The sequence below is a fragment of the Saccoglossus kowalevskii genome, chromosome 8 (assembly GCF_978046115.1).
Source record: "Saccoglossus kowalevskii chromosome 8, keSacKowa6.1, whole genome shotgun sequence".
Taxonomy (NCBI): Eukaryota; Metazoa; Hemichordata; class Enteropneusta; family Harrimaniidae; genus Saccoglossus; species Saccoglossus kowalevskii.
In genome coordinates, this window is record NC_140648.1 from 20,179,635 (window position 1) to 20,205,162 (window position 25,528).

General features: G+C 33.8%; 1 protein-coding gene across 1 annotated transcript; it reads left to right on the top strand.

The window, feature by feature from the left end:
• Positions 1–977: 977 nt before the first annotated feature.
• Positions 978–25,453, top strand: LOC100372586 (lysosomal alpha-glucosidase-like). The gene is made up of 18 exons (XM_085502326.1): positions 978–1,085; positions 3,400–4,028; positions 4,840–4,997; positions 9,173–9,338; positions 9,494–9,590; positions 10,370–10,608; positions 10,758–10,889; positions 11,341–11,448; positions 11,564–11,677; positions 15,774–15,858; positions 16,280–16,397; positions 18,935–19,071; positions 19,525–19,697; positions 20,471–20,619; positions 20,862–21,003; positions 23,373–23,598; positions 23,895–24,091; positions 24,406–25,453. The coding sequence occupies exons 2-18, from the start codon at positions 3,420–3,422 to the stop codon at positions 24,466–24,468; spliced, it is 2,913 nt and encodes a 970-aa protein (XP_085358452.1). The 5' UTR covers positions 978–1,085; positions 3,400–3,419; the 3' UTR covers positions 24,469–25,453.
• The last annotated feature ends 75 nt before the right edge of the window (positions 25,454–25,528 follow it).

Below are 25,528 nucleotides of genomic sequence, written 5' to 3' on the forward strand. Positions count from 1 at the left end.
TTTTTGGATGTTGCAATGGCAATGGTGGGCCAGGATTGTTTTCCAATTAGTGACGGCACGACCTACCTGTGAAGTATGAACAAAACCGGCCGAAACAATCACAGAGGAGTTAAAAGCCGTTGCTGGTGAAAAGTTACCCCAACTTTAGGGTCAAATTTCTCGGTAATGAAAACAGATATCAAAAATTCAAATGGTAACTTTGTGCCCACACTCAAGCTGAGTAGAATGAGCTATGTCTGAAGTGTTTTATCCCAAATTTGTAGGAGGAGATACATTTGGCGCGAAGCTATCCAAAAATCAGTTTTTTGGCTGTTGCTATGGCAACGGTGGGCCAAAAAAAATTTCCAGATTTTTCCTTATAACTAGGGTTAAGGTGTGACCTACCTGCCAAGTTTGAACGAAATCGGCCAAGCCAAAAAAGTCACAGAAGAAATAATACGTGAACACTGGAACACTGGAAATGTACACACACAGACACACACACACACAAAACGACAAAAGTGATTATAAGGGCAATCCTAGCGAAGCGGATCGCCAATACTAGTAATTGTTTGCACACTTACAAAGCCAAGTAAACTCCACACACTATATAATTCTGTATTTTATTGTACCCAAATATTTCTGAAACACTGGTGGGCTTTATTTGATAATTTAGTGGAGACAAACTATGATGCAAAACACAATCAAGTACATCAAATAGTAGAATTTACATTAAAAAAGTTAACCACAGATGTTTGTTCATATGGGTCAACCTGCACAAAATTGGCATAAAAATTTGTCGCAATGGGTTATAACACCTTACCGTACTTGGTTAATTTATGACAAGGTGTCTAAATTGATCCGCAATTGTCACACCATAATGCCCCCCCCCCCGACTTTTTTCATAAAACGTAACGCAAGTGGTGTACCTGGTTCATTTACAAAAAACAAAAGCCGTCTTTAAATACCCTGAGAGGGCGCTACACTGTTGCCATTTTGGTGGTAATAGTGCTTCTTCCGGAGACGGGTTGCAGCTGGACTTTCTCTGTTTATGGACAACGGTTTCTAGATTATTCAGCGTAAGCAACTTATTTGTACTATTATTGGTAAGTGTTGTTAGATTCATTATTTATCGTGTGTGCATTATGACGTATGAGTAGCATTTGATGCACTCCTGGCTGTAGTTTTGTTGCTTTTCGTTTTCGGCCTGTCGCCTCTGTAACCAGACTTCGTCCCTGGCAGTATTACGGTAACAACATAAATATATCCACTATTCCCGGAGTGATGCGTATACTAGTAACAGAAATGGGTTCATTATTCCATCGCAGATGTGGTAAATAACAAATAGATCGAACGTTCATGTACCAAAAACATCATTCTCAAAGACGAACCGGAATACGAAGTCGGTAGAGGACAAAAGATTTTTTGTTAGCGTAGGAGAAAGTTACCTGGCGTTGGGAAAAACGGGTTGTCTATTTTTGTTTGCGATTGGTTCTGGCAACGTTTGGGGGATCGTGGCATAGCTCCGTCTTTAAGGTAAAATATTGTTTAGCTACATGCTCACAATATCGTGGTCGAACGATACCAGCAAAAGCAATAAAATCAATTATAGCCACAATCTGCGTTAGCGGGTCCGTTCAAACTATCAATTTTATATTTTTAGAATATTTTGTTTTTGCTTTTTAGATTATAGTTTTTAAATTTTTGTTTGTAAGACCTTTTTATCCTTTCCTAAGGAAATAATAATAAATATTATTATACATCCACCATATTCATCCGTGTAAGAGCCCATGGTCCTGAACATGGGAAATTGCAAAAAAAATAGGGGTATAACAATTTTTTTTTATTTTTTTGGATTAGTGATATGCTTTTCAGGCAAAAAATATTAAAGGACGGCAGTCATCGCGCCGTCTCCTGTTCGATATGGGACTCATAGCGACGTATACAATACATGTAAAATACATTGTTTATTTACCGTACATCAAATTCGAAAAAAAGGAGGTTACATGATCATATATAGTTATATCCATTGTTGAATGCCTTCATTATAACATTGATTGCATGCTGCAACAGTGTTTGATTTACCACATGACCTACAGATGAGGTATTGTAAGGAAAGAATCCATCTCCAGAGTGGGTTTCAGGTCAATCCCACCGATACACCACAATTTTCATTTTTCAACAAGCCATATCAGCATACAAAGTTTGAAGTTTCTAGCTTTCTAGCCACTTGATGAAAAAAAGTTACAGAAATAAAAAAAAAATTGACGACTATAATAGGAGCCTAGCCCTTCAGGCTTGGGCCCCTTATAATCCAATATTATGTTTGAATAGTGAAAAAAATGTGTTTGACCTTTCTAGCTTTCATTCATACAAAGTCATCATCAGTTTTTCTGTGTTTTTCACTACATTTCTCTTTACACTAGTAATTTTTACTTTCATACTATTATTTATTGTGTGCATAGAGGTTCATTGTACAAGGACACTAAAAGCTATAATAAACAAGGTACTGTAAATTACTTTATTTTAGCTGGAATTAATTTTTCGCAGAAAAGGCTTTTTGGGTATTTTGTATGGAATTTATTTTCACTGATTGTTGATGAGTTGAGTGTGAAATATAAGAAAAAAGTATATTTGCTGAATAAATTACAAACGAAAATAAAGTATTCTACAGTACATGTTTTACCATATTCTTTACATTACCTAGAGTAAAAATAGATATATTTTACGCGAGAAAATCTTAGATCATATTAACATGAATATACATAAAAATGAAAGTACATAATACTGGGTAGTATGGGAAATAGTGTGAAGAATTAAGAAATATTTTCATTTTTTTTTTCCATTTGAAAAAAATATGGGAAATCTGAAAACAAGAAGATCATAAAGAATGGATGTATGTAGCCACACATAGCTTATTGGCTATTATTTGTGCCCTGGCACACAATATACAATTATGTACTAAATATTTATAATCATATTTCAAGAACCATCTGCCTCAAATTACGAAGCCCATGGGGTATATTCTTTTTGTAATAATTCAATATCCAATTAAAATTTATATAACGTCATGAAAAAAAAAACATTTTGTATCCTTCAATTTTTCTTTACTTTTTGTATGTCACTAAATATGCGAATAGCTGAAATACCTTCTGTTGCAATTTTTATGAGGTTTCACCAATCCTTTCATAATTTGACTGGCCTATTAGATAATAAATAAAAGAGACCAAATGTCAAGAACGATACATGGGCGTTAGATGCTCAGTGATGACCAAATGGTAAATAAAGGTTTAAAAAAAAAATTTAATAAAAAATGCAGACGGCAGTTAGAAAAAAACAAACAAAAAAAACATATAAATGTTTGATTTACAATCTTTGCAGAATCCATTTTCATATATAAAATATATTTTCGTTTTCCAGTATAACTGATTAATACCATCATGGTGCTATACAGAACTACCAGCAGAGGTGAGCTGACAAGTGGAAATGTGTTTTCCATGTGCAGGCGCAAATTTAAAGAGTTTGTTATTCTCATTTTGGTTTTTGTAATATTTGTGCTGGCTTCGCATAATGATCAGTGTCAAAGTGAAAAATACTTGCATGAGGAAAGCAAAGCATATGCACCGTTAGAACGAGAAATATCATTTCACGAAAACGACTGCAAATATGAAAAGTCATCTGACGACTACATATTGTTGACTTTGAGTAAAGAATGTCAGCTTCCTGAAGCCGAGACGTTAGATTGTTACCCGGAACCCGGTGTGAGCAAGGAAAACTGTGAAAAGAGGGGGTGTTGTTGGCATGAGAAACCGCTGCGATTGAGGAGTAAGTATGAACCATATGTACAAAAGGAGGTTGAATTATTCAAAGGTCCATCATCTTGCTATTATCCGAATAATTTTGATTCTTACCATATGGATAGTCCCAGACAAACGCCATTTGGAATAACCGCAGAGTTGCGTCGAGACGTCCCAACACCCTATCCTGATGACATCATGGATTTACAGCTGAATGTGTATTTGGAAACTGACAACCGAATCAGATTCAAGGTATGTACAGATGTTCTCCAGCATAAGGTTATCAAAATGTAAATCAGTCATTTATGCTTTCTGACAGGTGAAACTTAAATTATCATAACATTAACAAAACGTTGATTATCAATAACTATCTTGGTTATTGTTAACACCTTTGCTAGTCAAGTGACTAGTAACTAATGTCTAAGATAGTTATGTCATTAGTAACCAGTGTATGTGACAGTTAGATTATTAACAACTAGTTATGATTGGACATTTGTAATCAATAGCTATGATAGTTACCAATAAGTAATTGGTAACCAATATATATAATAATTAGGTCATTGGTAACAACTCGTTATGATAGAACATTTGTAATCAGTAGCTACATATATGATAATTAGATCATTGATAACCAATAGTTATGGTAGTTAGGTCATTGGTATCCAATAGTTATGGTAGTTAGATCATTGGTAACCAATAGTTATGGTAGTTAGGTTTTTAGATGTTCAATGTGATATTTATGACTGCTCTACGATTACAATTATTCTAGTTAGTTTTAGCCAATAATTATCATCAATACTACTTGGTTCAGTATTTATGAAAGTTATTAGTAAAGATTTGTAACCAGTAATCAAGCTAATTTAAATAGTTGAGTAGTAATGAGCTTTTTGTCTGTCCGTCCGTCCGTCCGTCCGTCCGTCCGTCCAAGTTTATTGTTGTCAAATGCCATAAACTTAAAAATGTCAAAATCAACTTATGTACACCATGTGATATATGATACAGGTATATGTCTGTTTACTAAGTTTTATAGTATAGAACTTGTTTTTTTCTTTATGTTAATTAGATTTTTGATCCTAACAATCAACGCTATGAAGTTCCTATTGATGTACCAAAAGTGGAGAAATCAGCCTCACTCGAGCGTACCAAGTATGAGTTCAAGTACAATGATAAAAGTGAAAGATTTGGTATTTCAATAATCAGAAAATCTTCTAAAACTGTTCTGTAAGTGGTAATTATTTATCTACATTAAAAAGGTCATGAACTGTTGTTCTTCTCAATCAAACTCAACGCAAAATCAAAATGGCTTCACCACGTAAATTTTGATGGTTGAAAAACCACTGGCCACAATTTCTATTTGGGGGTAGTTATTGATAAAAATTGGTTAATTTGTGTAACATTATTAAAATTATGCGATTTTATTGCTTGTGTAGCTCGGAACAATAGTCTGGGATATATACAGCCATTGTATAGCCATGTTGGTTTTAACAGAAATGCTCTGGTTAAAATAAATGGCTATTTTAAGAGAAAACATATAATGCAGCAATAATACATAACAAATTGGTCTATATCAGCACATTTAACATTCATTTTGTTTTTAAAATTGTCCTTCTGCATGGAGATTAAATGAATGAACCCCTGCCAGACAAAATTAATTCTCAATCAAATAAATCGCTAAACTATAATGAATAAACTACTTGTATACTGAATAATAAAAAGTACTCTTGTGAAAATTACACTTCGTATTGATAAAACTAGAATGCATCAATGCATAGAATGTTTATAATTGGCGAGATTGAGTAAAAACACGCTTAAAATCAACACAAGGTGAATGATTGTGGGCATGAAACAGACGACTGATTCTATGATAATATTTAGCCATGCTCCGTAGAATGCCCTATTCTATTGGTCTCGGGAGGTAAGCTGTTCCACACATAGCCATATTTTACCAGGCCAGTGATGGAGGGACTGTGATTGGAAATCTGTTATGGAAAAGTAATATTGCGACTAGTGCACCAGTAAAAGTAATTCACAACTCTTCGGCTCACATGAACTTGAGTGAACCAGTAGTGTAAATAATAAATAAATAATATTTTAATAATTTTGAAAACAAATGTGATTTTTGACTCCCATGTGCGAAGCACACAATGGGAGTCTTTGCAGATAGTGTGTCTGTATGTATGTGTGTATGTGTGTCCGTCTGTTCCACTGCCATCTCAAGAACCATACATCGGTTTTTGATGAAACTTGGTACATAGATGCTCTGGTACAATCCGCAGATTTGATTAGGTTTTGGTAGAAGTCCATGCATATTAATTACCTAATTTGCATGATAATTAGTTAATTTTTAGCTGTTCCATGACTTTTCCACTAATATCTAAAGAACCACTCATTGGATTTTGATGAAACTTGGTACATAGATGCTCTGAAATTATTCTCAGATTTGATTAGTTTTTGGTAAAAATATGTGCATATTAATTACCTAATTTGCTTGATAATTAGCTGATTTTTAGCTGTTCCATGACTGTTCCACTGATATCTAAACAACCACTTATTGGATTTTGATGAAACTTGGTACATAGATGCTCTGAACTAATGCTAGGATTTGTTTAGTTTTTTGTAAAAATCCATGCATATTAATTACCTGATTTGCATAATGATTAGTCAATTTTTGACTCCCGTGTACGAAGCACAAAAGGGAGTCTTTGCAGTTACCCTGTCTGTATGTCTGTATGTATGTATGTATGTATGTATGTATGTATGTATGTATGTATGTATGTATGTATGTATGTGTGTATGTATGTATGTATGTATGTATGTATGTATGTATGTATGTATGTCACTTTTTTTGTTCCACCGTTATCTCAAGAACCACTAATCAAATTTTGATGAAACTTGGTACATAGATGCTCTGGGATAATGCGCAGAGTTGATTAGGTTTTGGTAAAAATCTATGAATATTAATTACCTAATTTGCATGATAATTAGCTGATTTTTAGCTGTTTCAAGACTGTTCCACTGATATCTGAAGAACCACTCATTGGATTTTGATGAAATTTGGCACATGGATGCTCTGAACTAGTGCGCAGATTTGATTAGTTTTGGGTAAAAATTTATGAATATTAATTACCTAATTTGCATGATAATTAACTGATTTTAAGCTGTTCTATGACTTTTCCACTGATTTTTGAAGAACCACTCATTGGATTTCAATGAAACTTGGCACATGGATGCTCTGAACTAATGCACAGATTTGATTAGTTTTGGGTAAAAATCTGTTAATATTATTAATTACCTAATTTACATAATGATTAATCAATTTTCAGCTTTTCCACTGATATCTCAAGTACTAATCATAACATTTCAATAAAACTTGGTACATAGGTGTCCTATGACACTGCACAGACCTGATGGTTTTTAGGGTAATATCAGTACATATTAATTACCTAATTTGCATAATTAATTAACTTTCAGCTTTTGATATTTCGCGTAGTAATGATCACGTTTCAATGAAACTTGGTACATAGTTACTTGAGGACTGTGCAGAGACCTAATTAGTTTTTTGGTAAATATTTGTGCATATTAATCACCTTATTAGCATAATTAGTTAATTTTCAGCTTTTCACCTGATATCTCAAGTACTAATCATCACATTTCAATGAGACTTGCGACATAGCTATTCTAGGACTATGCAGAGACCTGATTAATTTTGAGATAAAAAATTGTGCCTATTAATTACCTAATTTGCATAATTAGTTAATTTTGTGCTGTTCTATGGCTGTTGCACTGATGTCTAAAAACCACTCATTGGATTTCAATGAAACTTTTAAATAGTACCCATCACATTTCAATGAACCTAAGACAATGCACCATATTAGTTTTTGGTAAATATTTATGCTTCTTAATCACCTAATTAACATAATTAATTAATACTAATATCTCAAGTATTGATCATCACATTTGAATAAAACTTGGTACATAAATGCTCTAGGACAATAGACAGCCTGATTAATTTTGGGTTAAAATCTGTTCATATTAAATCTCTAATTAGCATAATAATTAATATTTTTTTGGTTCTAATCACATTCCAATGAAACTTGGTACATTGTGCAGACCTTATTAGTTTTACACCTAAATCTGTTCATATTAGTTACCTTATTTGCATAATTAGTTTTCAGCTATTCCATCAATATCTCAAGTATAAGTAATTTTGAATTAATTTTTAATGTGTCTCCAAAACTCTCAGCACACGGGAGTTCTTTCTAAGCTTTCTTTGATTGTTTTTTCCACTGATATCTCAAGTACTGATCATCACATTTCAATGAAACTTGATACATAGATGTCATAGGACACTGCACAGACCTGATAGTTTTTAGGGTAATATCAGTACATATTAATTACCTAATTTGCATAATTAATTAATTTTCAGCTTTTCCACTGATATTTTGAGTAGGTACTATTCATCACATTTCAATGAATCTAAACCTATGCAGAGACCCAATTAGTTTTCGGTAAATATTTATGGATATTAATCACCTAATTTGCATAACTAACCAATTTTCAACTTTCACACTGATATCTCAAGTACTACTCATCACATTTCGATAGTACTTTGTACATGGATGCTGTAGGACAATATACAGACCTGGTTAATTGTGGGTTAAAATCTGTCATATTAATTTGTATAATTGACCAATTTTGTGATAACACTAATATCTAAAGTACTAATTATTTCATTTCAATGAAACATAGTACAACAATGCTCTAGAATAATGTACAAAGTTGATTAGTTTGGGGTTAAAATCTGTTCATATTAATTCCCTAATTAGCATAATAATTCATAATTTTTTGGTTCTAATCACATTTCAATAAAACTTGGTACATAGATGGTCTGTTACATTGTGCAGACCTCAATACAATCTGTTCATATTAATTCCCTAATTAGCATAATAATTCATAATTTTTTGGTTCTAATCACATTTCAATAAAACTTGGTACATAGATGGTCTGTTACATTGTGCAGACCTCAATACAATCTGTTCATATTAATTTTCTGATTTGCATAAATAGTTTTCAGCTTTTCTATCAATATCTCAAGTACAAGTATTTTCGAATTATTTTTAATGTGTTTCCAATACTCTCAGCACATGGGAGTTCTTTCTAAGCTTTCTTTGATTAGTAATTTTAGTCAAAACAATAATATTTTATAGTAAGATTATTCAATACCACAAGATACATATTCAATGTTTATTATATGCTTCCAATACATGTATTATCTTGTAAGCCTAATTAAGGCTGCTGCATGCCCAATATAAAACATTTTTCTGGGAGAAGGGACTAAAACTAAAAGCGTGCCCTCAATCTTCTGATTTATTTGTTTACTTTGTTTATATGCACAGGTTTAATTGTGGCATTGGTCCACTAATATTTGCTGATCAGTTCATACAGCTGTCAAGTTCACTGGCATCTAAGTACATATATGGACTTGGTGAACACCGTGGTAGTTTTCTACATGATGTCAACTGGTCTAGATATGCTTTCTGGAGCAGGGATGTTTTCCCCGCTGTAAGTACAATGTAATGTGGACTACAGAGGGTGCTGTTAATAGTTTTCCAGATTATTAAGTCTTTGTCAGTTCTAGAATTTGATAATTTTTTGTGTGTTTCACCTGACTTGAAAACTGGATATGAATGATATTTATTTATTTTTCCATTATTTAGGAAAATTTAAACTTGTATAGTGTCCATCCATTCTATCTGTCTATTGAAGATGATGGCAATGCACATGGTGTGTTCTTACTCAACAGCAATACTATGGGTATGTATGATAGTTGTATATTCTCTGAGAAATTGTCATGGAACTGTTAAGCTTTTCACCACCTGTTCCATCTTTTCATCACCAATTCACAAAAATGTCCTGTTCATAGTCTGCACTTTCCGTCAGAAGGTTAGGACAAAATTAGCTAAAATTTTTGAGTGAAAATTGACTCAAACTTTGTCTGTTGGCTCTGACATTAGAATATAAGAAAAAAAGTTCAGAAAATTTGGCCGAGAAAGTCTGGGGCTGAAAAAGGTTAAGAAGTTAAGTTAGAACAATCTTCAATTTTGTATATTATACAATTGTTTTACAATTCACCATGCAACATATACTTCCTGGGGATGATCTTTCATAATCTTGGAAAAACATAAAAATTACTTTGTTACACTAATTGAAAGGACTGTGATTACTAGACAATGGATGTGAACCTTATGCTATAAAATTTTGTGTCAAATAAACAACACATATTTGACCCGAGTGCAACGCATATCAAGCGCATGATTCTGAGACTCAAACATTAGTTTATTTTCACGATGTATCATCATACGTGTTCAAACAAAATATTTATCGTAAGAATTTGTTTTACTTCGTTGACTGCATGGTCAGCAAGTTTTAACATAAAATGCTACATGAATTGGTTTCCACCTTCCCTATGGCTCCTTCATACACTTGCTTTTATATATAAAGCAACACATTTATTTATGTATTAACATTATTAACTAACAGGGTCTAGTGTTACCCTAGCCATATCAAATTATTCCTTTGTTTACTGTTTTCAGAGGCGATTTTGCAGCCGTCTCCATCCATCACATGGAGAACTATTGGTGGTGTTTTAGATTTTTATGTCTTCCTTGGACCAAGCCCTGACCAAGTGATACAGCAATACACTGAAGTGATTGGAAGGACATTTATGCCACCGTATTGGGGTTTGGGATTCCATCTGTGTAGATGGGGATATGAAACTGTTGATGGTACAAGAAAAATCACTGACAGGATGAGAAATGCCAAAATACCACAGGTATTGTCATTTTAGACTTTTTATCAGTAGATGGCTTGTGTCGTAATTTTCTCCATATTTTTTGTACTTCTCATCAAACTTAAAAAAAGTTTTTTGTTTATGTTTGAAGATAATTCTCATGAATATTTAAATTTACTTCTCTGAACTAGGACGTACAGTGGAATGACATTGACTATGCTATAGACTACAAAGATTTCACTTTAAATGAGAAAGTATTTGGAGATTTACCGAAATTTATTGATGAACTTCATAACAATGACCAGCACTATATACATATCGTGGTAAGTTGGGGATTTAATATTTTTTACCCATGTATGTGTATTAGTGTTAAATGTCATAGGAAATGTAATTCATATACTGATAATGATCAGACTCTGCACTAAATGGCCATACAGATAGTTTATGATTTATTAAAATAATTTGGGATTTCAGTAGTTTATTATGTCATTGTAACTTTGATTGGACAATGCATCATATATTCAAATCAACTTTTGGGAGCTGGTTACATAATTTAGACTTAACTGGAACATGTTTGACTCAAACCAGAAACTTCTACATATTATTCACCAAGCAGTTAGCATATAAACTAAGGAGTGTACCCTGAATTTGCTCGGTCTCTGGAATAAGAATCCCAAATAACACTTAACTTCCTACACAATTCAAGAGCTTTTGACCTTGACATTGATAATACTAAAGTTCAGAGCTTATTGTTTTGTTTGCTTTGATTGAAAGGATCCTGGTATTGCCGCTGACAGTGCCCCTGGTACATATGAACCATTTGATCTTGGTAAAAAAATGGACATCTTTATTAAACTGGATGGAAAATACATAGAAGGGAAGGTATGTATGTATTCTGTGTGAGGAAATTTATATACATTATTTTTTGTATTTTTGTAGAATTGTATTTGTGAGAATATGTTGACATGATGCCCATTTAAATTATTTTTGTTCCCAGGTTTGGACCAATGTTACCGTGTTTCCAGACTTTATAAACCCTAGAACTAGTGAATGGTGGTACCGGATGATATCAGAATGGTATAAAAAAGTACACTTTGATGGACTCTGGATTGTGAGTTATACATATCTTTACAATACACTGCTAGTATTTTCTAATGAGACAAAATACAGCATGAAAGTGTAAAACAGTGTTTTCAGTAGTCGGGATAGTAACAAAAGCACAATGGCCACATTTGCCATCATGCAGGCATATCTTTCGTGTGTTGTATATTGGTTGCTATGCAGGAAATAAGAATTTTTGAACCACAGATAGATTGTTTGTCCGATGTTAGGATATCAATATACTAGATGTACCATTATCACTTGCACAAGGGGTACAAATTTGCGCATAAAAAGTCAACAATGACATTCAATGTTTGTGATCTGTCACCTAACCATTTTTAGCTCCGCTGTCGACTTTGTCGAGCGGAGCTCATCATATGAGTGATTGTTCGTCTGTCGTCCATATCAATGTTTTACTTTTTCGACTTCTTCTTGAAAACTGAATGCTTTAATACTTGGTGTATATGTACCTTGGGTAGACCTCTCTCAGATTTGTTCATTTTATGATCATATCTTCAATTCTCTAATTTTGGTGAATATTTTTGTCATTTTTGGTAAAAAGTGATATTTTCAACTTCTTGTTAAAAACCGCAAGTCCAATTTCTTTGATATTACATATATAGGTACTACATGTGGACCTCTCTCAGATTTGTTCATTTTGTAATGATATCTTCAATTCTCTAATTTTGGTGAATATTTTTGTCATTTTTGGTAAAAAGTGATATTTTAAACTTCTTGTTAAAAACGGCAAGTCCATTTGCTTTGATATTATATATATAGGTACTACATGTGGACCTCTCTCAGATTTGTTTATTTTGTAATGATATCATCAATTCTCTAGTTTTGGTGAATATTTTAGTCATTTTTGGTAAAAAATCATATTTTCGACTTCTTGTTAAAAACCGCAAGTCCAATTTCTTTGATATTACATATATAGGTACTACATGTGGACCTCTCTCAGATTTGTTCATTTTGTAATGATATCTTCAATTCTCTAATTTTGGTGAATATTTTTGTCATTTTTGGTAAAAAGTGATATTTTAAACTTCTTGTTAAAAACGGCAAGTCCATTTGCTTTGATATTATATATATAGGTACTACATGTGGACCTCTCTCAGATTTGTTTATTTTGTAATGATATCATCAATTCTCTAGTTTTGGTGAATATTTTTGTCATTTTTGGTAAAAAATCATATTTTAAACTTCTTGTTAAAAACGGCAAGTCCAATTGCTTTGATATTACATATATAGGTACTACATGTGGACCTCTCTAAGATTTGTTCATTTTGTAATGATATCTTTAATTTTCTAATTTTTGTGAACATTTTTGTAATTTTTGGTAAAAAGTGATATTTTCAACTTCTTGTTAAAAACCGCAAGTCCAATTGCTTTGATATTACATAAATATGTACTACATGTGGACCACTCTCAAATTTGTTCATTTCATGATGATATCTTCAATTCTCTAATTTTGATGAATATTTTTGTCATTTTTGGTAAAAAGTGATATTTTTGACTTCTTGTTAAAAACCACAATCATTTATGGGGAAAAATGATATTTTTGAATTCTTGTTGAAAACAGCAAGTCCCATAGCATTGATACTATGCATATTGTTCATTTTCTAATGATATCTTCTGTTTTTTAATTGAATCATGCATTGCTAACAGCGGAGCTGTCTCAGCCGAGAGGCTGCTTGTTTTTACAAGGCATCTACTTTCCTTCATATTGAGATTCACTTTTGACACTAGGGATTTCTTATGATTACTAGAGCAGAATATCTTCAACACATACGTTTACATACATACGTTTCTTAATAATATGACAGAATTCCACACCCACCCCGTGGCTTTCGTTGCATATGGAAGTTATTTTCATGAGTGATGTGGTGTATCCTGCGACCGTACTTTCACGAGTGAAGCGAGTGAAAGTACAGCAGAATACACCACATCTTGAGTGTAGGGTGTAGGGTTCTGTTCATTATTACATATGTTCCATATTTGATTATTTCATATTAAAGAAAAAACGTGCAACAAACTGGTATGTGATTCAGGTCAGGGAACCCCATCACTCATTAATATGTTCCAAGATAGTGTTGCGCGCTAGCAACGTGTGTCAGTGTAGATAGCGTGTCACTGTCTGTGTGAAAATAAAATAATATGACGTCTAATCTGAATCACTGTCCCAATAAATAACTCGTGGACGTTTAGTTGGGGCCATGACAGAAACAGAACTTGGATGACTATGATACACAGTTTATGTTGAAGTTAAAAGTTCCTCCACAGAAGTGTGCATTGGCAAACATGCCGTGTAACTGTGGTACTGACGGGATGACTTTTGTCGACAGCGGTTGTCGCTGACTTGCAGTCTACAATTTCGTTTGTGATTTTGCTTTGTGGTCATGGATTGAATGAGCCTTGGTTGCCAGTTAAAATGTTGCTCATTTGGCTTTAATAATCTTTATTTGGAACTGAGTAACGCTGCAACGTCGCCAGCAGAAACCTCCTGGTATCTCGATGTTGATGGTTGCGGCTCCATAGTAATCGCTGATTTTACTGCGGGTGAATCTTCCAAAAGCCCTTCAAGGCAGCTTCAAGGTTTATAAAACTCAGTTTCCAGGTGGTCAACATACATTAAGTTCTCTCAATCGTAGTATTCCATGTGATGTACACCTAGTATACCAAAAACGTTGCTGAACGATTTGAACTGGATAAAAATAGCAGACGAAATAAAAATAGTTTGGTAGCCAATGGAAATACCATGCTCATTTGCATATGGACCGTGAAAATACCGAAAACATTATTGCATTGGGTGATATGCAAATTAGTTTTAGTCAAAATAAGTGACTGCCGAAAAGTACCATTACTGTTGTTCAAATTTCATTTCACTCGGCAAATATATTCATGTACCCCAAGGGAAAAATATCGTACTTCTTAATATTGTTTATTTCTGCTAGGTTTTGAAAAACAGTACTACTTTGTTTGCTCCCAGACCTCTTTTGCATATGGGGTGTGAAAATATCGATTTTGATTTCAGGGACGAATCAAAATAAACTGCAGTACATTATATAATAATAATAATTGCTTAATATTTATCTGCTCTTTCCATTCAATTCTAAAAAACTCTAATAGTATCATCATTAATCTTTTCACCACAAGACTTTCTTGCCCAAATTTTGTTTGCACTTTTTTCATAAATTCTTCAATATTTCTGGAAATGAGCACTAATGTTGGAGCCAACAGACAACATTTTAGTCAATTTTAAGTGTTCACCCAAAAAATTTGGCTATTTTTGTCCCAATCTTCCAAAGGGAAGTGCAGACTATAAACAGGACTATTTTGTGAGTTTCATGATGAAAAAAGGGAATTGGTGGTGAAAAGGTTTATTATCACTTAATTCTTTCAGTAGACGTACATGTTGTGTCTACTTTGGAATATAAAGCGATCTGTAATCTAGAATTACCACATACAAGTATTAGATGTACAAAGGTATGGTAAATACTCATACATTGAGTTTCCATCTTGACTATCTGCTTTCCTGTCTCTGTGTTGTTAAAATTTACTACTGTAGAATACTTTATTTTCGCTTGGAATTTATTTTGCTATTTATACTAAAGGGATAATTCCGTGAAAAAAAAATTCAGCGAATATACTTTTTTTCCTATATTTCACATTAAACTCATCAAAAATCAGTGAAAATAAGTTCCACACAAAATACCCAACAAGCCTTTTCAGCGAAAATAAAATATTCCACAGTATTCTGCTATGCACACCATTGAAGTATCATAATGTACCATAGATTTTCATCTGACTGGATTTTTCAACCAATGAGAGCATGCCTTACTAAAAGTGGCATGTAACAAAACTTCTGATTGATTCTGTTCAAGACTAGAACATGTCTTTCATTAAGTTATTTGAACAGATGTACATGTATGAATAAAGTTTATTAAAACCAATCAGAGAATATCTACATATATCTGAAACATTCCACCAATGTGAAATCAAAGTTTTGAACATAAATAGTCAGCCATTAATGGCCACCACATGATAGGAGGAAATTACTGTAAGTCATTGTTCTTCATTAATGAGACGCAATCTTGTCGTTGTAGGATATGAATGAACCAGTTCAGTTTGGCAATGGATCATTGATTGGTTGTCCTCAATCTAAGTACGATAATCCACCATATACACCAGGTAGGTACTGTAAACTGTTTATATTGTCACTACTAGAAATTATCATGATTTGTAAAGAAATAATTCCGTGCAAGTCACTAACAATCTGTGTTGTAGGACACCAAAGACAATTTTCGCTGCTGCATAAGTTGGAAAGTGTTATGGATGCATTTGAATGCCTCCCCTATTTGGAAATGTTCGTCAGATTTGAACACTTTTCTTTGTTTGTCTCAGACGTATTGAAGTGCTTATAATCAGAGGGAAACGTTTTTCATTGCCATTTCAGCCCTCTTATCTCAGGAATAATGCAAAATTTGCACTTGGGCAGTAGCTTGATGCATCAACCTCCACTACACCTCGATTGATACGATAACCATACTGCCTTAATTGGTATTTTTGTCATAACCTCATAATATATTGCTGATTTTCTTGTTTTTAATAGGCATATTTGAGGGCATATTAAAAGCTTTCACACTGTGTGCTTCAGCAGATCAGTACAAGTCAAAACATTATGATGTACATAGCTTGTATGGACTGACAGAGATGAAAGCAACATTTGAGTAAGTATATATAGTTATTCAATTTTGAAATTGTAGCAATTTATGTAGGTTTCAAAACCATACTGTAAAATACTTTTTGCTTTGAATTATTTTTTGCTGAAGGAATAATTCAGTGAAAATAAATTCCATACAAAAAACCTAAAAAGTGTTTTCAGCAAAAATTAATTCCTGCTAAAATAAAATGTTTCACAGTATTTGGAATTAGTATTGAGGTGTGGGGTAACATAGTTATGTCACCCATGAATACTATAAGGTTATTACGAAGATACCTCAAAGTATGCACGAAGTCAGTACAGTGGCAATATTGACTGACGCGCAACGGAGGTCGATACGACGGCGTACTGTTTGAGTGCATACTTTGAGGTATCTTTTTAATAACCTTATTATTATACATCTTTCCCTACCAAGGATACATCATGGGAATGCCGAAATCTAAAAAGTTTAGAACAGAATCAGCGAACTTCTTTGTATGGAGTTCGGTCAAACCCTGGTGGCAGCCATGTTTGTTTTTATTATTAGAGGGCGCCTACCCGCGTTATCATTCCATATATGGAATTCGCATTTCCTAATATGGTAGGATGAAAATACCCTGTAAAATACCGCAAAATTACGGCACGCTGTAACTTATGGCGTTACGGTGACAGATTTATATTTATACTTTTTACAAGGGATGGCATGCTTGTATTTCAAACTTTTATATTCAATACAAAACATTAACAAGCAAGGCTTAGATTTTTAGCTCAATAGACTGCCAACAATTATGCAAATTAGCTACCAACAATTATTAAAATGCTTTGGTCTACACAGCTGATAATGATAGTGCACATGCATTCAATTGACCTTTGTCTAGTTCAAATTGTGGCAATATCTTCAATATTTTTGTTAAAAAAGACTATTTTCCACTTCTACTTGAAAATTACCAGCTCAATTACTTTGATACTAGCTGGGGGTCCATAGCTCTTTTAGTGTTGGTCTTTAGTTTTTGTGTTGGTATTTTAGTCATTTCTGATTCATTTTGTGTCATTAATTTGTTATTTTCAGACATTATCGACTCTTGCGTGATACAAACATGTTGTTACAACAACCATGGAGCTATTTAAACCATGAAACCACCTGTTCGAGTTAATCTTTAAAAACTCTTGCACCACAGTGCAAATTATTTTTCCCTTTCACCTAGTTTTGGGATGCATGTATAAAATACGGTACTGCTTTTTAGCTCCACTGTTAAAAATGACAGGCAGGGCTGTTGGTATAGGTGATTGTCCATTGTCTCGCGTAATTTTTTTCCAAACGACTTCTTCTTGAACACTAGCTCTATTGCTTTTATCCTGGGCACATAATGTTCCTTTGGTGAGATTTAATCTTTTCATGACAATATCTTCAATTCTCTTATTCTTATTGAATATTTTTGTAATTTTGGTCAAAAATGTTGTTTTCAACTTCTTCTTGAAAACTTCTTCTCTGAAGTTTTATACTTAGTATATATGTTCTCTGGGTGGACCGCTAGATACTCTATAATTGCTTTGATACTTAGTATATGTGTACCTTAGTTGGACCCCTATTAGATTTAAATATTTCATGACTATACATGTATTTTAAGTTCTGTAATTTTAGTTAATATTTTTGTTATTTTTGAGAAAAATTTTATTGTTGACTTCTTCTTAAAAACCTCTATGTCAATGTTTTACTTTTTCGACTTCTTCTTGAAAACTACAAGCCTGAATGCTTTGATACTTGGTGTATATGTACCTTGGGTAGACCTCTCATAGATTTGTTCATTTCATGATGATATCTTCAATTCTCTAATTTTGGTGAATATTTTTGTTATTTTTGATAAAGTGATATTTTCAACTTTTTGTTAAAAACCACAAGTCCAATTGCTTTGACATTAGATATATAGGTACTACATGTGGATCTCTCTCAGATGTGGTTATTTCGTGATGATATCTTCAATTCTCTAATTTTGATGAATATTTTTGTGATTTTTGGTAAAATGTGATATTTTAGAGTTCTTGTTAAAAACCACAAGTTCGATTGCGTTTATATTACATATATAGGTATTACATGTGGACCTCTTTTAGATTTATTAATTTCGTGGTGATATCTTCAAATATCTAATTTTGATAATTTTTGGTGAAAAGTGATATTTTTAAATTCTTATTAAAACAGCAAGTCTACATATTGTTCATTTTCTAATGATATCTTTTGTTCTTTAATTGAAATGTGCATTGCTAAAAGCGGAGCTATCTCAGCCGACTGGCTGCTTGTTTTGTTCTGCCATGCATACACTGCTTATTTGAATCAGTACAGGAATGGCGATTTTATTCATTATGATTTGATTTCGGCATGTATGACTTGTTTGCATTGTTCATCTGTAAATTGTGATTGATTTTGTTTCCATGGCAGTCACTAAAAATCTTGCATGCGGTCTAGCTAACTGGAGCCAGTCACTCATCACAATTTCTGACATATTTGAAAATGCATCTGATTCACTGAGAAACATTGGTTATGTGTTCATTATTTCATTCGTCTTACAGGGCTATAGCTCGCATCCGACTAGGAAAACGTCCTTTCATTATCTCGCGATCTACTTATCCGAGTAGTGGTAAATATGGAGGTCATTGGCTAGGAGATAATTTCAGTAAATGGAAGGATATGTGGTATTCTATACCAGGTATATTAACAAGTTGTTACAATGTTTTTTATAAACTGATTTGTTGGAAAATAAGCATTTTTTACAATGTTTAAGCCATAATGTAATTGGTGAAAAGTAGTTGTATGTTACAATGTGTAATTTGTGAATACCTGTTACAATCTATCAGTATAAATCATATTGTGATTGGTGGAAAACAACTCATGTTACAATGTATCAATATAAACTATTGCGATTGGTAGAAAGTAATCACTTGTTGCAATGTATCAGTATAAGCCATATTTTGAGTGGAAGTATTTGGAAAGTAACCATTTGTTACAATGTTTGTATAGACGATATTGTGATTGGCAGAAAATATTCGACCTGTGAAAAATAGCCACATGTTACAGTATGAGCTATACTAACTATATTTCAGTGCGTCAATATCTATCTCTGACTATGAACATCACCCCGATCATTGGGTTTTATTTGCAGGTATTTTAAACTTCAATATGTTTGGTATACCATTGGTTGGTGCTGATATCTGTGGTTTCAACAATAACTCAAATGAAGCACTTTGTCAACGATGGCACCAGCTAGGTGCATTTTATCCATTCTCCAGGAATCACAATTCACTACATATGGTCAATAGTACAGAAAAATGTAAAGTAAGGGTTATAGTTAAATACTTGTGAAATACAATCACATTTATTCTTTTTGACATAATAATTGCCATTGATACTTTTAATCAGATTGCTTTCAGAGGATGTACCCAAGATGGTAAAGCTACATCAGCTGACAGGCTGATAATTTCTGCTTACAATGCTTCCAAGGGGAATTTAGATTATAACATGATCTAAATCTTACTTTAAGCCAATAAACTTTCCTTTGTGTTTGTTGAGCTACAACAGCAAATATTCTGTTGGTGTCTTGTATATGCTTCATCAATAAAAAGAGGAAACAGCCAACTAGCCTTTATGAGGAAAACGTGAAAACTCAATCTATTATTTAAGTTGTTACAAAAAATACACTAAATGAGACATACTGATGCAGAATTTGTCTTGATAACAGATATGGCCAATATGCGCTTGTTGTAAGGAGTAAGTTGTAGGGAGATATTTTCATATGATTTAATAATTGTCGGCAGTAGGGCAGCATTTATCATACAATTAGATCTGTGTGTGCGTGTGAAATAATAATAAATGGTGCCTACTACTCAGTATCACGTCTGACGGTAATTTGGGAATCGGGAATTATATGTTGCTGGCAATCGACAGTTTGTGCTTGTGTATCATTACAATGTACCGGGGTGCTACCAGGATTGAAATACTGATATAACCATGTAAACTATGTTATTACTTTATATGATCAGGACCCTACCGGGGTACTACCAAGATTGAAATACTAATATAACCATGTAAACTATGTTATTACTTTATAGGATCAGGACCCTACAGCATTTAGTGAAGCTATGCAAATATCAACAAGAGATGTGCTACTAAAACGATACTATCTGTTGCCATATCTCTATACTTTATTCCATAAAAGTCATGTTAACGGAACTACGGTAGCAAGACCATTGTTCTTTGAGTGAGTAATACATTTGTATTCGATTCTGTTATTAAAGTGAAAAATAAAGAGACAGGTCTGATATTTGCGAAGCTTGAATATATCAAATTTATCAAGTATATTAAGTTTACGAAGGAGATGTACGGTATGAACTCGGAAATGTGAGAAAGTTAATCTTGTTTTGTAAGTTAGAAAAATAAAGAAGCAATTTCTGCTTTAAAAGATAATTACTTTCAACTGGAATTTGTTGATTGATATTTCAGATTTCCACATGATGACTATGCCCTAACTGTTGATACACAGTTTCTATGGGGAGAAGCATTATTGATTAGTCCTGTATTGCAAGAGGGCGCTGTTACAGTCACTGCATATTTTCCTAATCACTCATGGTATGACTTTGACACTGTAAGTACATTGATGATATCAGGGACAGTGGTTGCAAATATTTTGTGACTTTATAATAAAATAAAAATGCTAATCTCACAAAGCCTGGTGCACTTTCTAGGTATAGGCCTGTGCACATATATAGACGCAGTGAATGAAAATACCACAGTATCATTGGTTTTTCTTAAATCATGCACAATATACCACCTGATTAATTTTCACTTGAGAGGGCATTTATAAGGAGTGTGATTTTTCCCACACAGGGTGTCCATGTACCAGGTCTACTTAGTAAAGAGTCTCTCATACAGGGTGTCCGTGAAACAGGAAAGAACCTCAATAACTATTGTACTGATTCTTCTATACAGGGTGTCCGTGTACCAGGTCTCCCTGTTGAAACAGGAAAGAACCTCAATAACTATTGTACTGATTCTTCCATACCGGGTGTCCGTGTACCAGGTCTCTCTGGTGAAACAGGAAAGAACCTCATTAACTATTGTACTGATTCTTCCATACAGGGTGTTCGTGTACCAGATCTCCCTGGTGAAACAGGAAAGAACCTCAATAACTATACTGATTCTTCTATACAGGGTGTTCGTGTACCAGGTCTCCCTGGTGGAACAGGAAAGAACCTCAATAACTATTGTACTGATTCTTCCATACAGGGTGTCCGTGTACCAGATCTCCCTGGTGAAACAGGAAAGAACCTCAATAACTATACTGATTCTTCTATACAGGGTGTCTGTGTACCAGGTCTCCCTGGTGAAACAGGAAAGAACCTCAATAATTATTGTACTGATTCTTCCATACAGGGTGTTCATGTACCAGGTTTCTCTGGTGAAACAGGAAAGAACCTCAATAACTGTTGTACTGATTCTTCCATACAGAGTGTCTGTGTACCAGGTTTCTCTGGTGAACCAGGAAAGAACCTTATTAACTATTGTACTGATGATTCTTCTATATAGGGTGTCCGTGTACCAGGTCTCCCTGGTGAAACAGGAAAGAACCTCAATAACTGTTGTACTGATTCTTCCATACAGAGTGTCTGTGTACCAGGTTTCTCTGGTGAAACAGGAAAGAACCTTATTAACTATTGTACTGATGATTCTTCTATACAGGGTGTCCGTGTACCAGGTTTCTCTAGTGAAACAGGAAAGAACCTCAATAACTATTGTACTGATTCTTCCATACAGGGTGTCCGTGTACCAGGTCTCCCTGGTGAAACAGGAAAGAACCTCAATAACTATTGTACTGTTTCTTCTATACAGGGTGTTCGTGTACCAGGTCTCCCTGGTGAAACAGGAAAGAACCTCAATAACTATTGTACTGCTTCTTCTATACAGGGTGTCTGTGTACCAGGTCTCCCTGGTGAAACAGGAAAGAACCTCAATAACTATTGTACTGTTTCTTCTATGCAGGGTGTCTGTGTACCAGGTCTCCCTGGTGAAACAGGAAAGAACCTCAATAACTATTGTACTGATTCTTCTATACAGGGTGTTCGTGTACCAGGTCTCCCTGGTGAAACAGGAAAGAACCTTAATAACTATTGTACTGTTTCTTCTATACAGGGTGTTCGTGTACCAGGTCTCCCTGGTGAAACAGGAAAGAACCTCAATATCTATTGTACTGATTCTTCTATACAGGGTGTTCGTGTACCAGGTCTCCTTGGTGAAACAGGAAAGAACCTTAATAACTATTGTACTGTTTCTTCTATACAGGGTGTTCGTGTACCAGGTCTCCCTGGTGAAACAGGAAAGAACCTCAATATCTATTGTACTGATTCTTCCATACAGGGTGTCCGTGTACCAGGTCTCCCTGGTGAAACAGGAAAGAACCTCAATAACTATTGTACTGTTTCTTCTATGCAGGGTGTCTGTGTACCAGGTCTCTCTGGTGAAACAGGAAAGAACCTCAATAACTATTGTACTGATTCTTCTATACAGGGTGTTCGTGTACCAGGTCTCCCTGGTGAAACAGGAAAGAACCTCAATAACTGTTGTACTGATTCTTCCATACAGGGTGTCCGTGTACCAGGTCTCCCTGGTGAAACAGGAAAGAACCTCAATATCTATTGTACTGTTTCTTCTATACAGGGTGTTCGTGTACCAGGTCTCCTTGGTGAAACAGGAAAGAACCTTAATAACTATTGTACTGTTTCTTCTATACAGGGTGTCCGTGTACCAGGTTTTTCTGGTGAAACAGGAAAGAACCTTAATAACTATTGTACTGTTTCTTCTATACAGGGTGTTCGTGTACCAGGTCTCCCTGGTGAAACAGGAAAGAACCTCAATAACTATTGTACTGTTTCTTCTATACAGGGTGTTCGTGTACCAGGTCTCCCTGGTGAAACAGGAAAGAACCTCAATAACTATTGTACTGCTTCTTCTATACAGGGTGTCCGTGTACCAGGTCTCCCTGGTGAAACAGGAAAGAACCTTACATTAAAGACTCCTATGGATAAAATCAATCTTCATATTAGAGGAGGTAATATTATCCCAGCACAGGAACCTGGTATAACCACTAAGGAAAGCAGACAAAACAAATTCCATTTGATTGTAGCATTATGTATGAAAAACGAAGCAGATGGGGAGTTGTATTTAGATGATGGAGACACTCTAGGTTAGTTGTAAAAGCCAGTGTGGCTGCTTTTACTTAAAATTATTTCTCTGCACTGATTGTTACATTACCCCCCGGTAGTACATTAATCTGTGCATTTTAACTAGCTAATTTGCATAAGTTTGCTCAAATGAAATGCACATGCATACTATTACAATTATTCATAAAAAAAATTTGTATTTTTTAATTAACTAATTTGCATACTGAAAAACTGTTTTCAGATGTGTTTTTTTTGTGTATTTATTCTATTTTTAAAACTGAAAGAATATTTCATATTGTTTTATTTATTTTTTTCACAGATGCCTATGAACAAGAACTATATGCGTATGTACGCTTTCAGGCCAATGCTACGAGTGTGATATCACAGATAGTTAAACTTGGTTTCACTGGTTCTGATTCTGCTGATCTTGGTCTTGTCAAAGTCTTTGGCGTAGTACAGCAACCAAGTTATGTATCTGCAAATGGGGTTAAAGCTCAGTTTTCCTACAAAAATAAGGTATGAGGTTAATGCACTGTGATTCAATTCATTATTGTTCTGTTCTGTGCGTTTCTCAAGGCCCGGCTAGTAGTTATTTAATGGGTAGTGCTTTCATTTACATGTTTTACTGCCTTTTAGTCCAGATAATGAATTAGGACAGTCACGCCAGAGAATGCCCTGCAAGAAAAAAGAGCTAGACTAAGTGCAGTGTTGTAGTTTGATATTAATCATTTTGCACAACTCACTTAAAGTTCATCATGGTCAATTTGATTTTGCTTGTTGAAGAACTCAATATTTTTCATTTTATTTTATTTTATTTCATTTTATTGCAGGTTTTAACCATAGAAAAACTGAATCTCTCTCTACTCAAACCATTTACCATAGTTTGGAAATAACTAACAACTTTAGTATAAAGAAAAAAGAAGAATTGTAGATTCCAAACAAAGACACTTTCTGGTTTCAAATGTTCTCAAAAATTATGTTCTGCAATGATATTGACGATATTAAATTGCTCAGTACTATTGTATACTATCTGGCTTGCCTGTGACGAGGTGGCAGGAAAGTCATAATAGTGGCAATGTCTCGTCAGCTGATTGCTACATACCAGTATATAGATGGTTAATAAGTAGGTTTTAGTTGGTCTGTATAAATTTACTTTATTTTTGTTGATTTTCTTTTTTAGAAGTGTATATAATGTCTATTTGGGAACTTCATAGTTGTAATTGTTGAAAAATTTGTTTTGCAAGTGGAAAATCAAGAGATCAAATCCCGTGCAGGAAACTTAATTTTATTTTTTACTTCTTTATGTGATTTTTTTTTTTTTTGAATGATGAATTCTATAATTTTTATGTTTTTTTTATCAAATAATTTTTTTGTTGTCATTTTCCAGCATTTTCTTGATTTTCGTATTATGTAATTTTTTTGTAAATATAATAAAGGGCACACTTTAACATTTTGGTAATTTACTTCAGTGTTTAACATTTTATGATGAATTTAATTACAAATTCTCCTAGAACTGTTTGCTTGTTTTACCATATTGAAGGGACGGTGCTCATATTTTTTCTACATTTCTGTATGAGATATTGAATCGCTCATAATTTGATTATTCAAACTTTGTATGAAACATCACTTATCGCTGATTACTCGCATACAAAAAAAGCATACACTAAGAATGCGGAAAATAATCCCTATTTTAACCTTGCATTTCTTAGATGAAAGAAAGGTTTACGACTGGTAAATGTCTGTCATTCTTGTTGTTTTTTTCTTAAACCCTTGTTTCTTGTGGCTGATAAAACTCAATTTTAGTGTGACTGTCATGTATAATTTTCAAGATTCATGTGAAAATAAAATAACTTATAAAAATAAGTGCAGAAATGAAAATATTTGAACTGGTGATTATGAGAACCAGATGGTCAAGTATTGGCCATATTTACCACAAAAAAAAAGTATTTCATG